The sequence below is a fragment of the Erpetoichthys calabaricus genome, chromosome 6 (assembly GCF_900747795.2).
Source record: "Erpetoichthys calabaricus chromosome 6, fErpCal1.3, whole genome shotgun sequence".
Lineage (NCBI taxonomy): Eukaryota > Metazoa > Chordata > Cladistia > Polypteriformes > Polypteridae > Erpetoichthys > Erpetoichthys calabaricus.
In genome coordinates, this window is record NC_041399.2 from 50,329,848 (window position 1) to 50,351,993 (window position 22,146).

Here is a 22,146-nt window from a genome sequence, read left to right on the forward strand (position 1 = left end):
ACATATTGCAATGAATCCCCTACACTGAACTGGTGCCCTGACTGGGGACTACCCTTGTTTTGCTCCCCCAATCCGTGACTCAAGACTGAAATCGGCAGGTGTATTAAATTATTGAATGGGCAGACTTTTGACCCTTAAGAGTAATTTATTTAAAAATAATAACGTAATGTTTACTACGTTGTAAGGCTTTCTTAAATCAAATAAAATAAAAAGTAAAAGTAGATTTAAATGTTTCACAGAGAATGAGATTGTTAATCTCATTTAACGGTGCTTTGTGTGTGGTAATCGCATTTTCCTTCGACTCCGGAAAACAGCACGGTCTCCATGCGCCTCCCAGTAGTGCTAATCGCGTAACTCATCGTTCTTCCTCCTGTTCGTCCTCCTTATCATCCTCGTTTTTACTGACGGAGATTTTTTTTCCCCCTCCGAGTCTATCCAAAGGCGGCATAACCCCACGTCAGTCCCACGCTGACATTCCCATCCGCCCAGTGCCTCCTGTGAAGTTTTTCTCCGCTGCTGCCCATTCGCGCTCGAGCCGCTCACAATACAGCGGAGCAGCACGACAAGCACGCCTCCTTCCACAGACATGAGCACCGAGCAGCCGGGGAGCTGCAGCTGCACGTCTGCTGGATTCTACTAAAACTTCTCCGACTGCTTTCCGTTTGTGTTTTTGTCACTCAACAGAAGAAGATCAACCGAGAGCGTTGGATTGTGTTCTATATGCAGAGTTGTGATTATTTCGTGTTCCGACTGGAGATCGAACTCCTTCAAGGGAAAGGGGAACGTCTGGAGCGCATCGCAGTGTTAGGACTGTTCCTGTGAATCGAGAGCCTTGGTTTTTATTCGCTCGATTCAGAATGGGTTGTTGCACCGGACGATGCACTTTGATATTTCTCTGCGTTTTACAGTTGGTGAGTAGTACGCTTTTTTTTTTGGACTGTTGGCTCTTTCACGCTTGACAGGTATAAAATGCATTGAACGCGTGTGCACAGATCATGAGCTTTCCTTTTGTCGGCAGCACACGGTGACAGGATGCAAGGTATGAATGTGTGTGCCAGAAATAAAGACAGCAGTACCAGAATCGATCACAATGTACATCCACATTGGGTATTTCTGAGTTACCATAATGTTAGATTACTCCACAAAATGGCATGACCGAAGATGCATTTTTAAATCAGCCTATTGTCTTTTTCGGATTTGATGTGTTGTCAGTTTAATAATTAAGCGAAACACCTCGGACTGAAGCTTTGGAGGCACCGATGCTCTTTCTGATTGTTTGCGTTACCTTCAGGCACAAGACGGAATCCCCGTTCTCCGCCTGCAGGAGCACAGCAGCTATTCTAATGTGATGCAAATGGAAATTCTCCTTAACGTATCGACGGAAAACAAGTTGGCCATTGAAGTGATACGCAGGTCCGCGGGCTGCTCGTTACGGAGTACGGCTGGGGTGGGGGGTAACCTTTTTTTTAAATGTCACGGGAACAGTGAAAAGGGCGATGGTATTTTAAAATGCTCAGTGCAGAAAATGGATCACTTTAGAAGTTAACTGAATTAAGTTTAGAAGATGTACCAGGTCTTGTAAACCTCGGTGATTTTGTAAGAGGTGCTTTAAAATATTAAAAAATGCTATTTGGAAGTTAAGGTTCAAATTTTAAGTTCCAGACATTTTCAAATCTATATACGTGAACGATCTGTTTTATTGTGCTTTTCATAACTATCTATCTATAGAAATGTGTCGTAAAAAGATGGATAACTGTGAAAAGCATCATAAAAGCGACAGAAAGACAAATATGACAAACACTATGGTAAACGTGTAAGGCACTATATAAAAAGATAGATGTGAAAATCAGTCAATATAGATGTGAAAGCCAGTATATGATAGATAGACAGATAAAAAGTCACTATATAATAGATAGACAAATGGCACTATATACCAGGTAGATACGTTCATGTGTATATAACAAAATGACTGAAAAGTAATATACACCTTAGCTCACACGTGCAATTTTTATATTTTTAAAGCATATCATATGAAAAAGATATGACATTCACTACATGGTAAATAGATATGAAAGGTACTGTATGAGATAAACAGAAATGTGAAAAATAATATATGATAGATAGATAGATAGATAGATAGATAGATAGATAGATAGATAGATAGATAGATAGATAGATAGATAGATAGATAAGTTCGCGTATATAACCGGAAATGACTGAAACCTAAAATCTACACCTTAGCTCACAAGTAGAATGTTTATATTTCTAAAGCATCTTTTACGAAAAAATGACAAATCACCATATAATAAACACATGTGCAAGGTACTATATGACACTGAACAATACATGAAAAAGTCATTGATGTATAAATATGAAAGGCACTATATGAATATATACGTTCACATGTATTCGTTTGGAAATGTCGGAAACGTAAAATCTACACCTTAATTAAAAAATAGCCTTTTTACTTTTTAAAGCACCTGCTATGAATGACAATCACTATATAATAAATAGATATGGAAATCAATATGAAATTAATAGACATATATGAAACTCAGTATATGAGATAGGCATGGCACTATATAGCGAATACGTTCACATATATATAATTGGAAATGACTAAAAGTTAAAATGTACACCTTAGTTCACAAACAGCATTTTTATGTTTTTAAAGCACCTCTTATGAAAAAACAATGACAATCACCTTATAATCGGTATGAAAGGAACTATATGAGAAAGATTAAAAGCGAGGTGTTAAAATTAGTATATGACAGATAGATAGATAGATAGATAGATAGATAGATAGATAGATAGATAGATAGATAGATAGATAGATAGATAGATAGATAGATAGATAGATAGATGCTCAACTGTGACCAATTACAAGACCACCCCGAGTATTTTAGTCAGATGTTGATTCTTGCGCCGATCCTCATTGACTGGTACACCAGCCTGTAATGGAGTGTCATCTTCTAACCATATGCTCAGTGTTGTTGTTAACCACAACGCGTGACATCCAGCACTTTCCCAAGCCCTTGTGGGTACACGGTTGCCTGGAAAGATTAAGCAGATGTCGGCAGGGTTGTGCGGTTTTACGACTTAACAGAGAAAGAAGCCGGCGGCGGGCGCCTGTCCCGGGGGGGATGCCTTGTAACGGACTTTTCTATTGATGCCCGCGCTTGGCTTTTATGGACATATGGCTCTTTTTGTATCAACAAAAGACGAACCTTTGAAAACTATACATAAACAAATGTTTATCCATATCTGAATTACTGTTTTATAGAGAATAAGCATTGGTATCTAGGGGTTAGGCGTTTTAGACGTAGATGCGTTTCTCCTCGTGTCTGGAAGGTGTTAACGGTTCAGGATGCTTACTGTGCCAAAGCTAATGGGATGCGCCGGCTGGCGAGGTGAGGTCAGGGTGTGCTGCTGATCCCTCCTCCTTCTCATTCTCTCTTTCCCTTTCTTTTTCTCATTCCTTCTTTCTTTTTCTCTTTCTCAGTTTCCTTCTCTCGCCCTCCCCATGAAATTTGAACTCAAATTCAAATTCATATTAGCTCAGCTGTAACTCATGTATTGTCTAGAAATTAAATGCTAATATTTTGTAGATAAATAGGCAATTAGTCAAGTAATAAAGTAAATGACAAATATAAAATAAAATAAAGAAAGAATTAATAAAAAAAAAACGATTACACAAAAATAAACAACCAATAATCAAAAAATACACAATTATATTCATATTCCTGCATATGTATCTGGTTTATATAGGAAAGCCACTGCAAGTTGGAAACATTCTCAGTTGTGCCTGCTACTGAGCTAGTGACTGACCACGCCAAACCTGTGTGCTTCTGTTTTCTTAACCTTCATTGAGCAGCAGCAGCTCAATGAAATGATTGATTAGCTCCAATGGTGGATTTGAAACTGTCTGTGTGCATACATGTTCTATGTGTAATGGCCAGAGTTTCATCTGTATTACTGTTTAGACATCCTCAGCTCATACAATCGTCTTCTTGTATTTCAGAGCTTCATATAAGAGCTGTCAGAGAACATTAGGACTTTCTGGTTGAGTAAAGCATGATAACTCATTCATCTATCCAAACATTTTCACACTTAATCCAGACCAAGTCTGGAGCTACACTTACTGTGTCCAGAAGGCAGGCTCAGTTATCGGATGCCCTGTGAGCCACTGGTGGTAGAAGTGGAGGAGAGAATGAAGACAAAAAACTGAGTGCCATTATGGACAATGCTGCACATTCTGTCTGACACACTACCACTGAAGACTTTCATCCAACAGCAGAAGTGTGTCAAGAAACACTACTTTGACTCCTTTGTACCAACAGCAATATGCCTGCCTGGGACTGCCAAGTCACGAGTTGTTTATTCATTTTTTAATCCTTGTGGGTGTTTGAGGAGTGTTGTTGTTGCTTGTTATAATATTTCTGTATTTCTTGGGACAAATAAAATATTCTCTGTCTATGTAGCACAGCACCAGGCACAAGTGCAATGCAGAGCACACCTATAGACAGTGAGATTGGGGCAGTTGGACCAGGGGTGCAACAGGCTGGGGGGCCTCACAGTGACTGCAAGGCTTTATTATTAACATGCCTGCTTGCTTGACATTGGAATCAAATGGTTAATGGTGCTATTAATTCCACATCACAATTAAGTTTAATTATGACTATTTTCCTTTTATGTAGCTTATGTGCTTGAAGCATCTCATTGATGGTGGTCATTTTTATTGCATTACATTTAACTTCACATGTGGTGAGCGGCTCATTTATTATTATTTTTTTTGCACAAGGGCCTATCAAGTTCTAGTTATGCCACTGGGCATGGGCATTCCTACATACAGATCCAAATTTCAGTTTAGAGTCACCAATTAATGTAACTTACACCTCTTTAGTATGTGAGAAGTAAACTGAAGTAATTCATTTTCACATGGATGATGCAGCAACAGCCATTCTTGCACCAAATTCGCTCTCCACACATTTGAGATTAGGTGCTGAAGGGGTGAAAGAGGGAGCCAATTCAGGACAAGGACCAGACTGTGACAGGCAGTTTAGCCAGAATATTGGGGGTAGACCCTGGAGGCCCAGGGATCTTTAATGACCACAGAGTGTCAGTGGCGTAGCGTAGTGGGGGCGGCAGGGGCGGCCCGCCCCGGGCGGCACTTTTAGGGGGCGGCAAAATTTCACAATAAATAATAATAATATCTTGTAAAAATTTGAACCATACCTAAATAAGGGGGCGGCGGAATTTTCCTCCGCCCCGGGCGGCTGACACCCACGCTACGCTACTGCAGAGTGTCAGGACCTCAGTTTTATATCTCATCTGAAGGACTGCAGCAATTTTTACAGCACAGTGTCCTTGTCACGTCACTGTAGTATTATGATCCACACTCAGGGTAAATGCCACCTGTTGGGCTCGCCAGCACCAGTTTTCTTTAACAGTCACCATCCAAATACAAAGTACTCAGAGAAAAGTCTCGGAGACACAGGGAGAATGCGTAGACTTCTTCATGTCATGTTCTGAATACATTGCTTAGTTTTATTGTGTGTTTAATGTAATTTGTGTGTTTACTGAATATACTGTATATAAAAGTTGAGTGGCTTGTAATTTACTGTTAATATATGAATGCAATACTTGTAAATATGTGCAAATGTAAGCAGTGAAGTTTGCTATAAATTAAATATTTTTAACAAACTGACCATAAAGCAACCGTTGACTACTCAACGACCCTGACATTCAGCACTGGAGCTCCACAGGGCTGCATGCTGAGTCCTCTTCTTTACTTCTTATATACCCACGATTGCGCACCAATACATAGCACAAATACAATCATCAAGTTTGTAGATGACAGCACTGTGGTAGGTCTAATACATAACAGTAAACTGTCTGAATGGTTCTTCATTAACAACTTGGAACTCAACACCAAAACAAAGGAGCTGATTATCACTTGTTCCTCTATACATCAGAGGAGACAGAGCTGAGAGAGTGTCTAGCTTTAAATTCCTTGGCACACACATCTCCTAGTACCTCACATGGTCTATTAACGTAACTTCTCTGGTGAAGAAGGCACAGAACCGGCTCTACTTCTTAAGGTTGCTGAGGAAGGCTAGCCTGTCCAAGCAGCTGTTGGTGTCTTACTATCACTGCACTGTGGAAAGCATATTCACCTGTTGCATCCTGGTATGGTATGGTATGGTATGCTGGCTGTTCTGTGGCTGATAAGAAGGCTCTTCAGAGAGTCCTCAGATCAGCACAAAAAATTACCAACACTCGGTTACCTTCACTAGAGGATGTATACAGAACTCAATGTTTACAAAGAGCCGAAAACATCATTAGTGACACATCTCACCCATGGCCACCAGCTTTTTTCTCTGCTGCCTTCTGGAAGGTGTTATAGTTCTATTAAGACACATACTTCCAGACTACTGGAAAACCTGCTACCTGTGTGATATTTTAAATTTTCTTAAATAACTGATTACTGCATCTAAATACTTTTGATCTTATGTCTTTCACTGTCACCCATGGCATCAATGAGATAAAAATACAATATCTCGAAGACTTACTGCGATCACTCTAAAATGGAACTACTCCACTGTTTACTATTTATATGTTTCCACCTTCAATGTTCAATTGGTTTTATTGTTCTATTGGTTTATATTAATGTATGTGTGTAGTCTAAAGTGCAGAGCATATGTTGAATCTGTTGAAGATTCTGTTTTTATTGTATTGTATGTACTATTCAGGGGACACACCAAAATATTGTTGTACATCTGTGCAATGACAATTAAAGACATTCTATTCTATTCTCATAATGCTGTACCAGGATTTTAGTGGCAGAACCCCATATGGCTGTGAGCCTGTTTTAATGGTGATCAAGTAAGAGCTTCTGCTGACATGCACTTCACAGAAGAATAAGAGCTCCTGGGGTAGCAACATGGTGGACATTTAGGGAGACAGGGCAGGCTTAGAACTTAGCATCTATTCCTGGTCCTTACTTGACTAACAAGTTGCATGGACCACTTTATTAGAAGAAACAGTGGAAGAGCAGAGCATGTGCTGGAGTCACAACCAAGCATGGTTTTAATGGTCAATGGACTTGTGGTCATCATTTGACATCAGTGTCATGTCATACATTATATTAAAGCTGACCGTGAATGGTGTTATAGACTCTTCAACATAGTGAATGAGAGGGCTTGAACAAAACACTAAACTATTAAGAAAAGTTGAATGCAAAACAAGCTACCGTATATGCTCATGTATAAGTCGGGTCTTGAAACCAGAAAAATCGATCATAAAATCAGAACCCAACTTATACGCCCGCTCAAAAGTGTGACACTTAATTTTTTTTAACATCTTCTTGACTCCTCCAATCTCGCACCAGTGTCTCAGACACATCGAATATTGTTGCAGTACCGCAGTTACCAATTTCTTTCGCCACTTCAACGACATTTAATTTATAACCAGCTTCATATTTTCTTCTGATCGAATGCTCTATCGTAGATAAGGGATGCTCTTACGATAAAGGTGTATAAGGGTGTGAGATACAAAACACACAAATCAGTGCAAACGTCGCTTCGGAATAATTCAGGTATTCGGGCACAATAGAGAGTGAGAGAGAGAGGGGTTAGCTGATACAGCGCATTGCCACACCCACATAGAAAAAAAAGGCAGTGTGCTCCATGGTTACTCTCTCAGGTGGGCGTTAGCATATCATAATCTCTTGGACCAATAGCGTGAGTTTTCCGCATTCCACTTATATGACCGACATTATAAAATACCAGAAACTATACTGTAAAATCAAGTCCCGACTTATCCGCAGAAGAAGTTATCCATGAGTATATACAGTATTTAGGGAAGAACATAATATTTGATTGTCACTTCTCTTTTTAAATAACACCACAGAGCCACAGTTCTGAATGTTTTTCCTTTATTTAAGATATCATTTTACTCACATTCTTCCATTTCTGTTTCCACCTTGATCAACTTCTGGCTGGAAAATTGGCAGTGACTGCAACAGAATGGGGTGCTCGTCCATTGCAGGATACACTTACAGTCAATCACATAATTTAACATCAGTTAACCTGCACATCTGTAAGTGCGAGAGGCAAAATAGGGGAGTGTGAACAAATCTCCACATGGACACAAGGAGAACAAGCAAACACCATACAGAGCTGGGATTCCAACATAATGTATGGAGCTGTGAGGCAGCAGAACAGCAGAGCTACCTGCTGCTCTACCATCTGCTTTTTTAATCCATGCATTTTGTGCTTATTGAAAATGGTATTAATAATGGAAACCTCAATAAAATGCTGTGAATTGACGAAAGAATACTTTTGATTATTTTTTATTAAAAACAAATATTATTAACAACCAAAATGAAATAATTCTCAGTATTTGCATTTACAATAAAAGAAAGGCAGCATGATGGTGAACTGGGTATAGCTGCTGCTTCACAGCTCCAAAGCCTTAGGTTCAAATTGTGTCCAGCTTCTACCTGTGTGCTGTTGGCCTGTTGTCTTCGTTTTCCTGGCTGTCATTCTTCAGTTTCTTCATACATTTCAAAGGTGAATTTCAAATTTAAATAAGCCCTGTCTCTCTGAATGTGTCCCTACAATAAAACTGGCACTCTATCCATTATGTCCAGGACTGCCAAGACAGGTGTCGTACCTTTGAATTGAAATAAACAGGTTCAATAACAGTTTGATTGTTATTAAAAAAAGGTGCATTTTTAAAGAAGGCACCTTTCTTTTTGTGATACTCTGGCCGCAGCATGATCACACTCTGGACATCTAATAGTTCATAGCTGAGCAACAAGCTGATGAGAGATAAAGAGATGCAGACCCAAAAGATGTATAAAAATATGAAACTATTCTTTCAATCCAGTGCCAAACAAGAAAGACACAGTCTCGTGTCCAAAGATTATCAATAAAAACACTTCTAGCACAATGATACATATAAAAATATATAGTCCAAAAAGAAGGAAAAGAAAAAGTTTAAAGGGATACATGAAAAAAAAATCTGAACCCCTTCCCTCTTTATTTTTTGAAAGTTTTTAAGAATATGTGATTTCAGACAAAAACTATACACAAATTAGAAACAATCAACCGTTTTATCTCACTATGTCCTCACAGATTCTGTCTCCACTTTATGGTTCTTTGGAGGTCTTCATGTCAGGCATTACTCAGCCTTCTCTGTTAAAACGGAGATTACCAGATTGCAAAGACAAGAAGCCAGAAAAAGGACAACCTCTAGTGAGTGCAGCACCAATGTACTGTATATACTCACGGGAATTTATTTGGTCCCGACCAACAGTAGCATGCGTCGCCACACTTACGATACTGGAAGCAGGAACCTGGAAGTCTATTCAAGGGTGTTTAGTCTCGCACATGTGCATACCAACTTGTGAATGATACCACCGTTCAGGTAACTCTCCTTAGTTCCACACGGGTCACTTTTCCAGAACTCACCTAGCGCTGTTCCCACTGTACCAGAGTAATGCTGAGATGACCTTTATGCACTTGCATGGCTTCATAGTCTTCTGGAGCCCACTTGACTGTCTCAGTGTGCCTCCTTCCAGATTGCATCTTCGTACAGCTAAGCCGTTTCTTGCAGGCGCCTTACTCTGCACTGCAGCATCTGATATCGACCAGAAAAGAATGTAATAATATTTAAATACAAAGAACAAAGTCATTTTATAAATAGTTTCATATGCACACACACCACCGTAACTCTGTGACAAAAACTGTCATATAGTTTTATAGGGAGAATTGCTTTGATTTAGCGTCTAAAAGAAGGGTTGTGTTCAGGCTGGAGATTATCTCTTTGAGGTTCTTCTCAACAACTGACTTCTGTATGTACAGCCAGCACGAATGTCTAGTTGCAAGTGAAATAACATTCAAATGACAAAAATCATTTAAATTGTACTTTTTTAGGTCATTGGAAGTCCATATGTGCTTTGGTCGGCATTTCCATTCTCGGGTTTTGCCAGGGTTTTTCAGTCATTAATTATTCTACACAGCTCTCTTTTGTGCTGTTATTGTAAGAACTTTATAATCCAGTGTAGCCGTCTTCTCACATGATCGCATAGCTGACTAACATGTCATACGCATCTCAAATAAAGCCTTCTGCCATGTTCCTTGCTATTGTGCATCTTCACTGTTACATTCAGACTTTTTCCTTTTCTTTATATTTAGCCTTTCTTATTGGAACAAGGTCAGGGTTCTTAGCACTATTACAGTACTATTACAGTTTTGTGTTTCATTTCTGGTCTGGTCACTGTCTGTGTGGAGTTATGGTTAGTGTCAGCAATGGTACTGGAGTATAAGAAAGCAAAAATGGTGCTTGTTTTGTGAATTCCAATCTAGAGCTCCTTTTTACTTGGCGTCTTTAGTGTTTGTATTCTTCTGTGTCCGTTGTTTTTGATCTTTGGAGAACAAAAGGAGCTTGAGTAGGTGTGAAGAGAGAGGATGAAAAGAATAGCAGAATCAGGAGTGTGAGACAGTGTGGTGTTGAAGAGGCAGGCAGTCAGTGACCCTGTGAGGGAGTGAGGGGAACAGTGCTCCAGGGGTAGATTGTTCCCCCTGTTGAGCACAGAGGAGGAGCTGGGAGCTGGGATTGGACTCCTATGGATCCTGTAGACGCCGGAGCAGGCGTATACAAGACAGAGGATGTCAGACACGGAGAGATGGTCCACAGCTGTCAGTGTCTCTGCCTGGTTGCAAGGCCTGCAGGGTGAGCTGGGGAGACGGAGAGAGAGAGAGCTCGTAGTAAAACAGATAAGTCGATTCTGATTTGGTTTTATTCTTGTTGTTAGTTTATTTATTGATTGATTTTACCTGCACTTGTTTTTATGGATTATTTATTTAAGATTTGTCTGCACTGCACTCAAGTCACTGCTCTTGTTGTTTTGTGTCCTTATTGCCAGGTCCTTCCTCAGACGTGACTGTCAATGTCCAGGGATCAAGGAAGAGTGTGCCAGCTGTGGTTAACCTAGGCATCCCATGTGTAATGATTAATTCTTGTCTTTGAGGGTTTTGTGAACTCTGCTTTGTTTTTTGCCTTTTTTCAATTTGTCTTTTTATCTGTTGTTTTGCTGTGTCTGACCTAATCTATCTTTTACTTTCCCTTTTGGACTATTTTACCACACATTATTTATGCATTAGTTTTCACAGTTTCTCCTGAATCTGCACATCTAGTTTGGCACACAGTCAAGCCAAGTCAGTTTTTGCCTAAAGTAGAACTGAGACAGATGCTCTGTGTTTCCACTTTTAGGGTGCACATTGTTAGTGTCTGCTCAAGAGAATTCTCAATGAGACCACCTTCTCAGCTACCCCAATTTCAGTCTCCGGCTCCTTTGTCATGTGAGTGCTGCATAATAACTGCAACACAGAAAAAGACAAAGAAAGGAGAAGCCTAGTACAAATGATATTCAAAGGAAATAACTATGGCCTGAGTTCCGGCCAATCCCAGACTAAAAGGAAGGGCTTTGGGGCCTTACACTTCAACTCATTTCTGCAACTAGTGAACTTAACTAGCAGGTGTAGGCATATGTGTATTGAATGTGTCCTTCAATTGATACTATCCAGGGTTATATATGCAAGATTGCATTTTACTGTTCTCTGTACATGGAGATGGACATAAATGGATGGATGGGTGTACATGTGACAATAATGACCACATACTGTAAATGTTTAGTCTCCAGTCCTTTGAACCCTTTTAGAAAAGAGCCCTTTTGGAAAGAACTTCCATTATTGCTCTTCATGTTGTAGTCAGGAGGATCATGCTGCCGTTCATTGTTGCTAAAGTCTTGAGGAACCTCTTGTGGAGAAAGCTTAAGTTATGAAGACAATAATATTGAAGTAGTAATGGATGGAAGTTTTCAATGTATTTAAGAATATGAAAATGTTCAGGAACACTACCTCCAATAATCAATTGTTTTCTTCAGATTCAGTTTAACTCTGAAGATTTATGTCAATAGAATGATTGGAAAACCAGACTGGGTCACATTGTTGCTGTATTATATCAAGCGTAGTGTTAAAAGAGATAAAAGGCTAAAACATCTAACAGCATTCTGATCTTTGGAGAAGTTAGGATGAAGAATATGAATTCCTGGAATAACATATACAAGATGAACAAGTTAATAGTCTGGGTAGCCCAATTTATCTCATCTTGACCACTCCATTCACTATCTTCCTTTTTACAGTCATTATTTAGGAGGGTCATCAGCTTGCTTCAGATAAATCCCATCAGTTTATTTGTGTAACCTTTACCATGTCTCATTGATTAAGTGATTGTCCTAGATAGATAGATAGATAGATAGATAGATAGATAGATAGATAGATAGATAGATAGATAGATAGATAGATAGATAGATAGATAGATAGATAGATACTTTATTAATTCCAAGGGGAAATTCACAATAAAGTGATAGGAGTGATCAATAAATAAAAATAGAAAAATAAAAGTAGAAAAGTACACATACACATACAGTCATATACGGAGCTGCTGAAAAGGCTGCCACTCTCGGCGGCGCCGGAACTAACAATGTCCTGTACACTTCACTAGGGTTTCTGTTGTGATGCTTGGTTTTATAATTCTAAGATTACTTTTGATATATTTTTTACATACTGTATATATCCATCACCGTCAAGGGACTGCCCTCTGCCCTATAAAAGGTGAGAAAAACCCACAGTCCCTTGCGGTTCATTGTATGTGCAAGGTGATTGTGATTGGTGAGTTTTCTTGTGTTTATTGATATTTTTGAGTATTACTGATTTTCTGGAATTTTTTTTATACTGGTTATGCTGTTTTTCGACCGTTCTCTCAGACTGCATACTGGTACTGTGTTTCCTAATGGAATTGCAAGTTTTGAAGGCATTGTATGCTGTTTTTTTGCGCTTATTATTATAGTGCATTTTTGTTTGTAGTAAATCTTGTATTAATAAAAATTCTTCATTTGCCCTTGTGTGACTAGCTGAGGATTTTGATGGTCTTTATGTCCTCTAGTGGACATTCCGAGTACTTTTTGGGTGTTCTTTGCGGCCTCACACCACTTTAGCCCTTTATGTTTTGTGAATATTACAACACTCTAAATGACTGGCAAACAATATGTCCCATAATTAATGTCACTGTGCTACAATTGAGAAGGTTTACTTTTGTCTTCCCACCAATTTTCTTATTGCCACCTGTGGTGAATTATTGTGTTCATAAGAAGTACTTGAAATCACCAGTTTTTTTTTTGTCTTGCACCTCCTTGACTCACGAGCAACCCCCATATATGATATAGTGTTCGATTTGTCTTGATGTCTAGTTATGCAAGATGTCAAGCTTTTTGGGCCTCCCCCCTATTTTCGTCCCCCTAGAACTGAAACATCCTCATCTTTAGGCCATTTTGGACCATATTTTGTGCAGGATATTCCACACTTGTAGAGTAAATTGTGTTCAGCAAAAATGATCAGAAGGACTTGAAGTTGTACATACCACATCAACAAGCCACTAAGGTTCAAGGGTTCAAATGTACTCCTTTTCTTAAAACTTTGAAAAAAAAAAAACGAGATTGGGAATATAGACATGTAGAGTGTCATTTTATGCCATTTTAAGTTTGCTGTTTATGAATATGATAATATGTTTGCTATCTGATTCATTACTAGTGGCCACTACCAGAAGGTTAAAATAGTTACAATTCAAACATAAGCATGCGGGGTATTGTTTTAGACTATTTCAAGGTCAGAGATTACGCATATGATGTGATTTTTGAATTTTGATCCTTTACTAGGGATCCGACGCTCAATGGACCTCTATCGGAGTGTGCAAAATGACAGATTTAAATTACATTTGAGAATATTTAAACTTTAAACATTTAAATTCAAGCACATATTTTAATATTCCAAATATCTGATGTGACTATTCTTGTTTATTATGCACTCTCACCTCATTAACTTTCCAGTGATCACCTGGAATTAGTGCAGTTTACACTAATTCAGACTTTTATTGGTTTGTAATTGGACTAGCATCACAGTCTGGAATGGCTAAAGACTTGTACCTAATGCAACTGGGATTGGTTTCTGTCCCTTTCTGACCTTGTATTGGTCTTAGTTGATTAAAAAATTAAGATTTGAATGAGGGAAAGAATTGCAAATCCTTGCAGCTAAAAGCAGTACGCAAAAGAAATAACTAAATAAATACATGCGACACAAAGATTATTTTGGATTTTATGTGTAATGTGAATTGTACTTGCAGCAGAATACCTTGTGATCATCTCTAATAAGCAGTAATGAGTACTGGAAAACAAAGTGCCTACTGTTTTAAATGGTCATTGACAGTAGTCTCTTTGTCATTATCTTCAGAGAAAGTCCAGGTCCTCCTGTGCCATTCTAATTTGCTGTTTCAGCAGCGTGTACACCTAAAAGTACTTGTTAACAGGCTAGAATTTTAATCTTAACTTCTGTTTTTTTTACTTGAAATGACTAAGTGGAGCAATGGGAGGAATGATGGGTAACAAAGTAATTGTGTCAGTAGGCTGTATGCCAATACAAGGAACACTTCACATTCAGCTTATTTTGAGGTCACCAGAGTCAAAAGCATCTCAGCGAGAATTTGGCTTGATCCGTCTCAGTAATTATCTGGAACGATGTTACATTTTCTGCTCAGTGCAACAGTAATGTCAGATCAGCAGACACAAATTTGCTTCTTATACTATAAGAGTCTTTAGCCAGGTGGATTGAAACAGTCAAACCCGCATAGTGCAGGTCAGCATCACAATGAACTAAAGCCTATCTTGGCAGCATCAAGTGTACGGCAGGATGGGGCACATGTTCATCACAGAGACTCCCATGCACATTCATATGGGGCCAACTTTGAGTCACCATTTAAACAAACCACTTTATGTTTGGGTTTTGGGAGGAAAACTGGACCACCCAGAGGAAAAACCCATGCAGCTGCATGAAGAATGTGCAGAGATTTACGTGGACAATGACCAGTGCCCGAATTTAGTAAGCATCTCAGAATTACACTTTGCCCAAAAAAAAGTCAGACTAGGTTAAGAATTTTTGTACATCAAAGTGAGATATTAGCTGTAGTTGTGCAGCGTCCTACACTTAAGTGAGAAGTAGGAGTTCACATCTGAGAATGAATGACGTCATGATTTTATAACAGTCCCAAAGCTACAAAATGGCACGCACAAAGGCATTTTGTAGTTTCCTTGGAAATCATGATGATGTCTTGTAGTTGTCTAATGCTAGCACTTCAACACAAAGACAATAAAAATAGTAATAATATGCGAAGTAGTAGAAGAAGAAGGAAAACATAATAATGTAGGATATTGTGCCACTTCACAACAACATTAAGAGTAATACATTTTTCATCCATGACCACCAATGTGTTGATGCTGTGATAATGCTTGTGATTCACATATGTATGCTCATCTACACTTGTGGCAGTGATCTTTATGTGTTTGCTGTTATTCACACCAACAACTCCAGGAAAACACATCAATTTGCATGAATACAGCATGCTGTTTCTAATCTTTTTAGTTTCTGGGATCCACAATTTCCCAGGACCTGAAGTGGGCACCAAACATAGACACAATTGTCAAAAAGGCCCAGCAGAGGTTGTACTTCCTGCATCAGCTCAGGAAGTTCAACCTGTCTCAGGAGTTGCTCATCCAATTTTACTCTGCAGTAATCCAGTCTGTTCTCTGTTCATCTATCATAGTCTGGTTTGGTTCAGCCACAAAACTGGACAGGAACAGACTACAATGGACAGTCAGGACTGCAGAAAAAATTATTGGTGCTGATCTGCCCTCCATTCAGGACTTATACAGATCTAGAGTCAGGAAACGGGCAGAAAACATTACTGCAGATTCATCACACCCTGGTCACAACCTTTTTCAATTACCTCCCTCTGGTAGGCGCTACAGAGCACTGTACGCCAAAACTACCAGACAGATGAACAGTTTCTTCCCTCAGGCCATCACTCTCATGAACACTTAAGTCAATCTCACAGCATCAGAGATAATACTAGGTAAAACTGGAGTTCAATTCCTTGTATGTGTACATGGCCAATAAAGCTGATTCTGATTCTGCTATAACGTTACCTCACACTGAGTTGTGGAGAAATGTATAAATCTGTTTATTACTTCACACATTGTAAGGGCGTTCAAAGTTATGTGCACAATTTAAAAAAGGGTTGATTGTGATATACACAGATCATCACTATTGCAAAACTGCATTTTACCTGCGTCCAAAAAAACATAGTTTTATTGGCACTTTTCGGCTGACAGCACATGGCTTTTTCACGTAAATGGAGCAATCTCGTCATGTACATATTATTCCACCTCTGTCAGATAGATATCTCTTTATGAGTTCATTGTCGTCCAACATTTCCAATACATTCTGATCGACCACGGCTGCGTTCAGGACTGTTTTCTGCCTTGTGCCCAATGCTTCCAGCTCTTATGACCTTGACTTGGATTGAGCAGGTTTATGTTAACTAAAATAGGGGAAAGAAAAGGCATCTTATTAACAGCTCCTAGTTAAGGCAACATGACCCAGTCAAGCCAGTTTACAATTGGATGAGAATAAGAAGGGCCTGTTTTGGCTGTACCTTCACTTCTCAGCGACCTTCCATTTTATTTTTTTTCCCTAACCCTTTCATCCAATAAGTAGACCTTATTAACTAATACACATACATGAACAGAGGATATATAAATACAAATAGTGCTTAAAAGACAGCGATAAAGATTAAATAAAAAGAAAATCCACCTGATGCAGGGACAAAGCCCTGCTATTTTGGAATACACAGCAAAGCTGATATAAATGGAGGTGTTTTCCTGATCTTTCTTCACACTAGTTTGGATCCACTGGGATTCACCTCCATGGACTTAAACTTTGACAGCCTTTTTGTTACACTTTTTCTCTTCTTGGGTCAGATGTCAGAGATCCCTCCTTACTTCTTACCACTCTTTGATAATTTGCTTGTCTGCTGCTGTCTATGTGGTAAGAAAACCTTTGACATTATTAGCAAAAAAATTTTCACTCATTCATTTTTATTTTACCAAGGAAAAAATGATAAAAAGATTGCAAATTTAACTCCGCTCCACATGGTTTTGATGTTCTACCTATTGAATTATTTCTGAAAGTACTTTAGAGTATAAAGTCTTTAAATATTTCAGTTCCATACCTTGAAATGCTTTATGCTACTGAGTGATGAATTTAATCACTAAGCCCCATACAAATTGTATGCAAAGACCTCAAATCAAAAATCATTTTGCGGCTCAGGCGGCCTGCTGTTGTTAAGCTTTTAGGGGAAATTAACTTCTCTGTGATGTGCCTTAAATTGTCACAAGGAAGCATGAACATCTTTTTTTTATATATAGAAGATTAATTACTGGGTGAATCTTGCAGTCCCCCGGTGTGAGTGGCTATATGGATATATGGTGGGTCCTGTTACTTCAGAGTTTGCAAAAATGGCATTATGTATTCCACAAATATGTGCTGTTCACTTTCATTTATAAACCTGCATTTCACACCTCCATTATGGCGAATCTCAAATAATAAGGAAAAGGATTACTTTAATTCCAGCATATGTTGAATGAGGTGAAGTCTCAAGACAGCCTTGCTAGTTTGTTAGCAATGATAAATAAGAAGTACTAAGCAGTAGCTCATATCACCATTTTGAACATGTTATTCATATATCCACTGACATAAATTGTTTATGTCTTTATAGATTTATAGGGTCTTGATAGTCACACACGGACATATTTAGTTCTAATTATGAGATAACTGGTTCATGCTAGTCATTTTATTTATTTATTTTCAAAACTGCTGAATCGGAATATATATATTTAAATTTCTGAATATTGCAGTAGTGCTTACCATCTGCACTTCAGAACAGGTAACCCACCTGAAGCTAAACATGTTTGCACCTGGCCAGTGCTTGGATGGGAGACCACTAAGGAAAAGCTTGGGCTGTTGCTAGAAGAGGTGCTGATGAGGCCATGAGGGAACACTTACCGTTTGGTCTGTCTGTCGATCCCAATGCCCTAGCGCGGTGACAGGGACGCTGTGCTCTAAGAATGGTGCCGTCCTTTGGATGAGTCCTAAATCCAAATTCTTCACTCCATGCGGTCATAAAGATCTCCCTGATGTCCTGGCTAAATTGCCAATCACAGCCTCATTCATTCTGGCCCTTAATCATCCCCTGTCTCTTATTGGCTAACAATTTCTCCTTCACCACCCAATAGCCAATGTGTAACCGGTGCCATCACATTTTCTAGGTGGATGATGTATAATGGTGCTGGTTGATGTAGCTACCCACTTTCTAAGTAAAGAGCTTTGAGTAGCTAGAGTAGCACTTTATAAATGTAATCAATTGATTCCATTTATTACAGTTAGTAGTAAAAAAAAACAAAACAAAAAGAAAAGAAAAAAACAAGAAATCAGTAATCCTCTCCTTGGAAATTCAAAATTGATGCAGGTTTTCTTTGCATTTTCACATGTTCCCCCCTTTAATAAAGGTGGAGTGGTAGCTGTGTGGTGCTGAATTCTGTGAAACTGCTGGTTCAAATCATGTTACTGCCAGAAGGGATCCTACTCTGTTGGGCACTTGAGCAAGACCCTTAACCTGAAAATTGTTCCAAGGGTGCTCTACAATAGCTGAACCTGTGCTCTGACCTCCAAAGGTCATGTGAAAATACAATTTCCCCTTGAGGATTAATAAAGTATATCAAAATAACTGACCTTGTTGTTTCCCGACATTCCTGCCTTACTGTTAAATTAGGTAAAGTGTAAGTTGTGCAGATCTTGCTTATGAGTAGTATAAAAGTAAGTAATCATTTTGTTGTGCTCAGGAATTGTCAAGAAAACGTTTTAATTGTAAGACGAAGACACAGCATAAATTCACCTCAGGTGAGCCTTACGATAATTTAGAAAAATGATTAAATAACAAATCCAAAAAAGAAAACCAAGGTCTTTAGCTGTGTCAGTACTTAATGTATGCTGTATGATCCATCTATTACTGAACAGGTTGCATTCACTTATGAAGTTCAGATGTAACAAGCTTGCTGTGAAGACGATTAAACCATCAGTCACTTGAGTTATCAGAGTTCATCTTTGGGTTGACTGTGCAGTCTGCATAGGGTATGTGAACACAAGTTAGTGTCCAGGGAGCCCAATGGGGCAGCAACCTGTGAAGAATGTGCCCCTGAGTGAAGAGGACCTGGATATACTTAGAGTTTAGAGTTGCCAGTTAACCTAACATGCACAGGGTGAAAGTGCAAACGTCAAGCACACAGTGCCAAACTAGCATTTGGACCCAGGACTCTGGAGGAGCGTGGCGGCAGTGTTAGTCCAGATTTTTCTCTGTACTTATAACATTTTTGAAGCTCCTACCCAGTGGTTATTGGTGTTGCTAGTCATGTTTCAGTGCCTCATAGTGTTTTTAAAATAAAAGATAATGGGCTAACTCCTTTCTCATCAATACATATGACATGCCTTTCACGCAATGGATACATTATTTATGATGCATTGCATTAAAAGGTTTTGACCTTCTTCAGGCCTTATCCTATCTTTTCACAACTTCAGTTTTCTGCAACAAAATAATTAGTACAGTTAACCTTGCTAATACCCTTTTGAGAATATGAGAGCTTCTATTAAATCTCTCCTTTAGCTTCAAAGTGTAAGAGTGCCGAGGCTTCATTTTTTGGATAGCCCAACATTATAAGGTGTTATCAAAATGAATGCTATATTTAAATGGATTGTGGCTATATTATTTGTAAACTTCTATAGATTGATATGACCCAATACTAAAAAAAACACACTTAGTATTTTACCTCAGTCATCTCACTCTGTTTCTGTTTATAATATATAAATATTTGCATTCTATCAGTGGGCACGTCATTGGTTGGGCCTATCTAGTACCTTGTATGACTCCCTTTTGCTTCCAGAACAACTCAAATTCTTCGAGGCAAGGATTACACAAGGTGCAGGAAACACTCCTTAAAGATTTTGGACTATATTGACTTTACCGCATCAGTTCCTGCAGGTCTTTTAGAAATTCATTCAGGCTGCAGAACCTCCCACTCTGCTTTGCTGCAAAGATACTCTGTTCAATTGAGATCTAATGACTTGGCATGCCACTGGACGAAATGTGAAGTCACTGTAATGTTCATGGAGGAATTGTTCACAATTTATCTAGAAACCATCATCATCACCACCTTGTTTTTCTGTCTATATTTGACACTTTGGAATTGGTCTCATGATGGTGATCATCATGCCAATCGCCAAATACACACCGTCTTTATCTCTCAGTGGATACAAATCCTCTTCTCGTTTTTAGTGATAGTTAGTTTATTTCTAAATAGGTCCTAGCAGTAGGATTTGGTGTTCTGGTTACGACCTCTTTCTGATTTTTGATTTTCGATTTCGTCTTACCCTTGTTACTTGTTTTTGTTTGGCCCTCCTTGTATTCTGACTTTTGCTTGTTATTGATCACTTTCTTGTTTCTTATTCACTTCCTGCTTTAACTGTACTTTCAATAATTGCTGGGCGCTCTGTTTGTCCACTACACATATCGCATATAGAAAGAGAGAGAGAATACGAAATATTAACAGATAATTTTATTTCAGCAAACCTTTTTTTAGTTTAGACTAAATAAATACTTAACTGCTTGATTTGTCATTCCATGTGCTTTCATATTATGGAAGATTATTTGTGCCAAAATTAAATGCAATCCAAAATGTTAACTACATTGCTATGCAATGCATGCACATGTGGTGTATTTAATTTTGGCCGGGTTTTATCATGCCATAATTAAAAACATATTAATAAATGATCGATTACTTTTCACTACGGCGCACAATTTTTGTGTTGGTTTAAAGTGCCACAGAAAGTTGTATTGCATTTTAATTAATTTCCACAGATTATGTACCATAACTAAGAGCAAAGCAAATATACTGCATTTTGATTCAAGACATTGCATGATTCATGTCAAAACTGAATGTAATCAAATGACCAATCGGATTCAAAAGGCAGGGTATGGGGTGTCAACAGTTGGGGTAAGAGGCGGTCCACTTCTAAACATTTTTGTGTTCTGGAGGCAAGCATACATTTCATCAATGTGGAGTGAGTAAACGAAATGGCGAGAAATACTTTTTAGTTTTTGTGAAGTTGTCTAAATAATGTCTTATGCTTTTCCTAAATCATATTGTTCCATTCTGTTTCTGATTGTCCTGAACCATGCACCAAAAAGTTTAGCAACTTCGGGTACAGTCCCCATCTACGGGTATTTACAAACCATATTTAGGGGACTATTGGTGTACAGACAACCTGATTGATGATCCATATAATCACATTCTACCCCTCTTTGGGACAGTAGCTCTTGAGTACATTGGAAGGATGTTACCTTAGTAGTTGGAAATGCTTCTCTTGTTGCTACTTCTATTTACCAACCCTTTGCAGCAACCAGTCAACAGCGCAGAGACTGAAATCTTCATTTACTTCATCATTTACTTCATACTTTAACCGCTCAACGGACGACGCCATCTCCACTGCACTCCATCTTGCCCTCACACACTTGGACAAGAAGGACACATACGTTCGAATGCTGTACATAGATTTCAGCTCAGCATTCAACACGATCATCCCCCAACAACTGATCGGGAAGCTGAGCCTGTTGGGCCTGAACACCTCCCTCTGCAACTGGATCCTGGACTTTCTGACCGGAAGGCCTCAGTCAGTACGGATCGGGAACTGCACCTCCAGCACCACCACACTGAGCACAGGTGCCCCACAAGGCTGTGTGCTCAGTCCCCTGCTGTTCACACTGCTGACTCACGACTGTGTAGCAACACACAGTTCAAATCACATCATTAAGTTCGCTGATGACACGACCGTGGTGGGTCTCATTAGCAAGAACGACGAGTCAGCGTACAGAGAGGAAGTGCAGGGGCTAACGGACTGGTGTAAAGACAACAACCTCTCTCTGAATGTTGACAAGACAAAGGAGATGATTGTTGACTTTAGGAGGACACGAGGCGACCATTCTCCGCTGAGCATCAACGGCTCCTCTGTGGAGATCGTCGACAGCACCAAATTCCTGGGCGTCCACCTGGAGAAGGACCTCAGCTGGTCCCTCAACACC

General features: G+C 39.1%; 1 protein-coding gene across 1 annotated transcript in view; it reads left to right on the top strand.

The window, feature by feature from the left end:
- The first annotated feature begins 269 nt into the window (after positions 1–269).
- The window catches only part of LOC114653321 (sodium/potassium-transporting ATPase subunit beta-1-interacting protein 3), a 604,448-nt gene continuing 582,571 nt past the window's right edge, over positions 270–22,146 (top strand). The window contains exon 1 of the mRNA XM_028803568.2: positions 270–911. Coding sequence (XP_028659401.1) covers positions 858–911 — 54 coding nt within the window. The 5' untranslated portion in view covers positions 270–857. The remainder of the gene's footprint in view (positions 912–22,146) is intronic.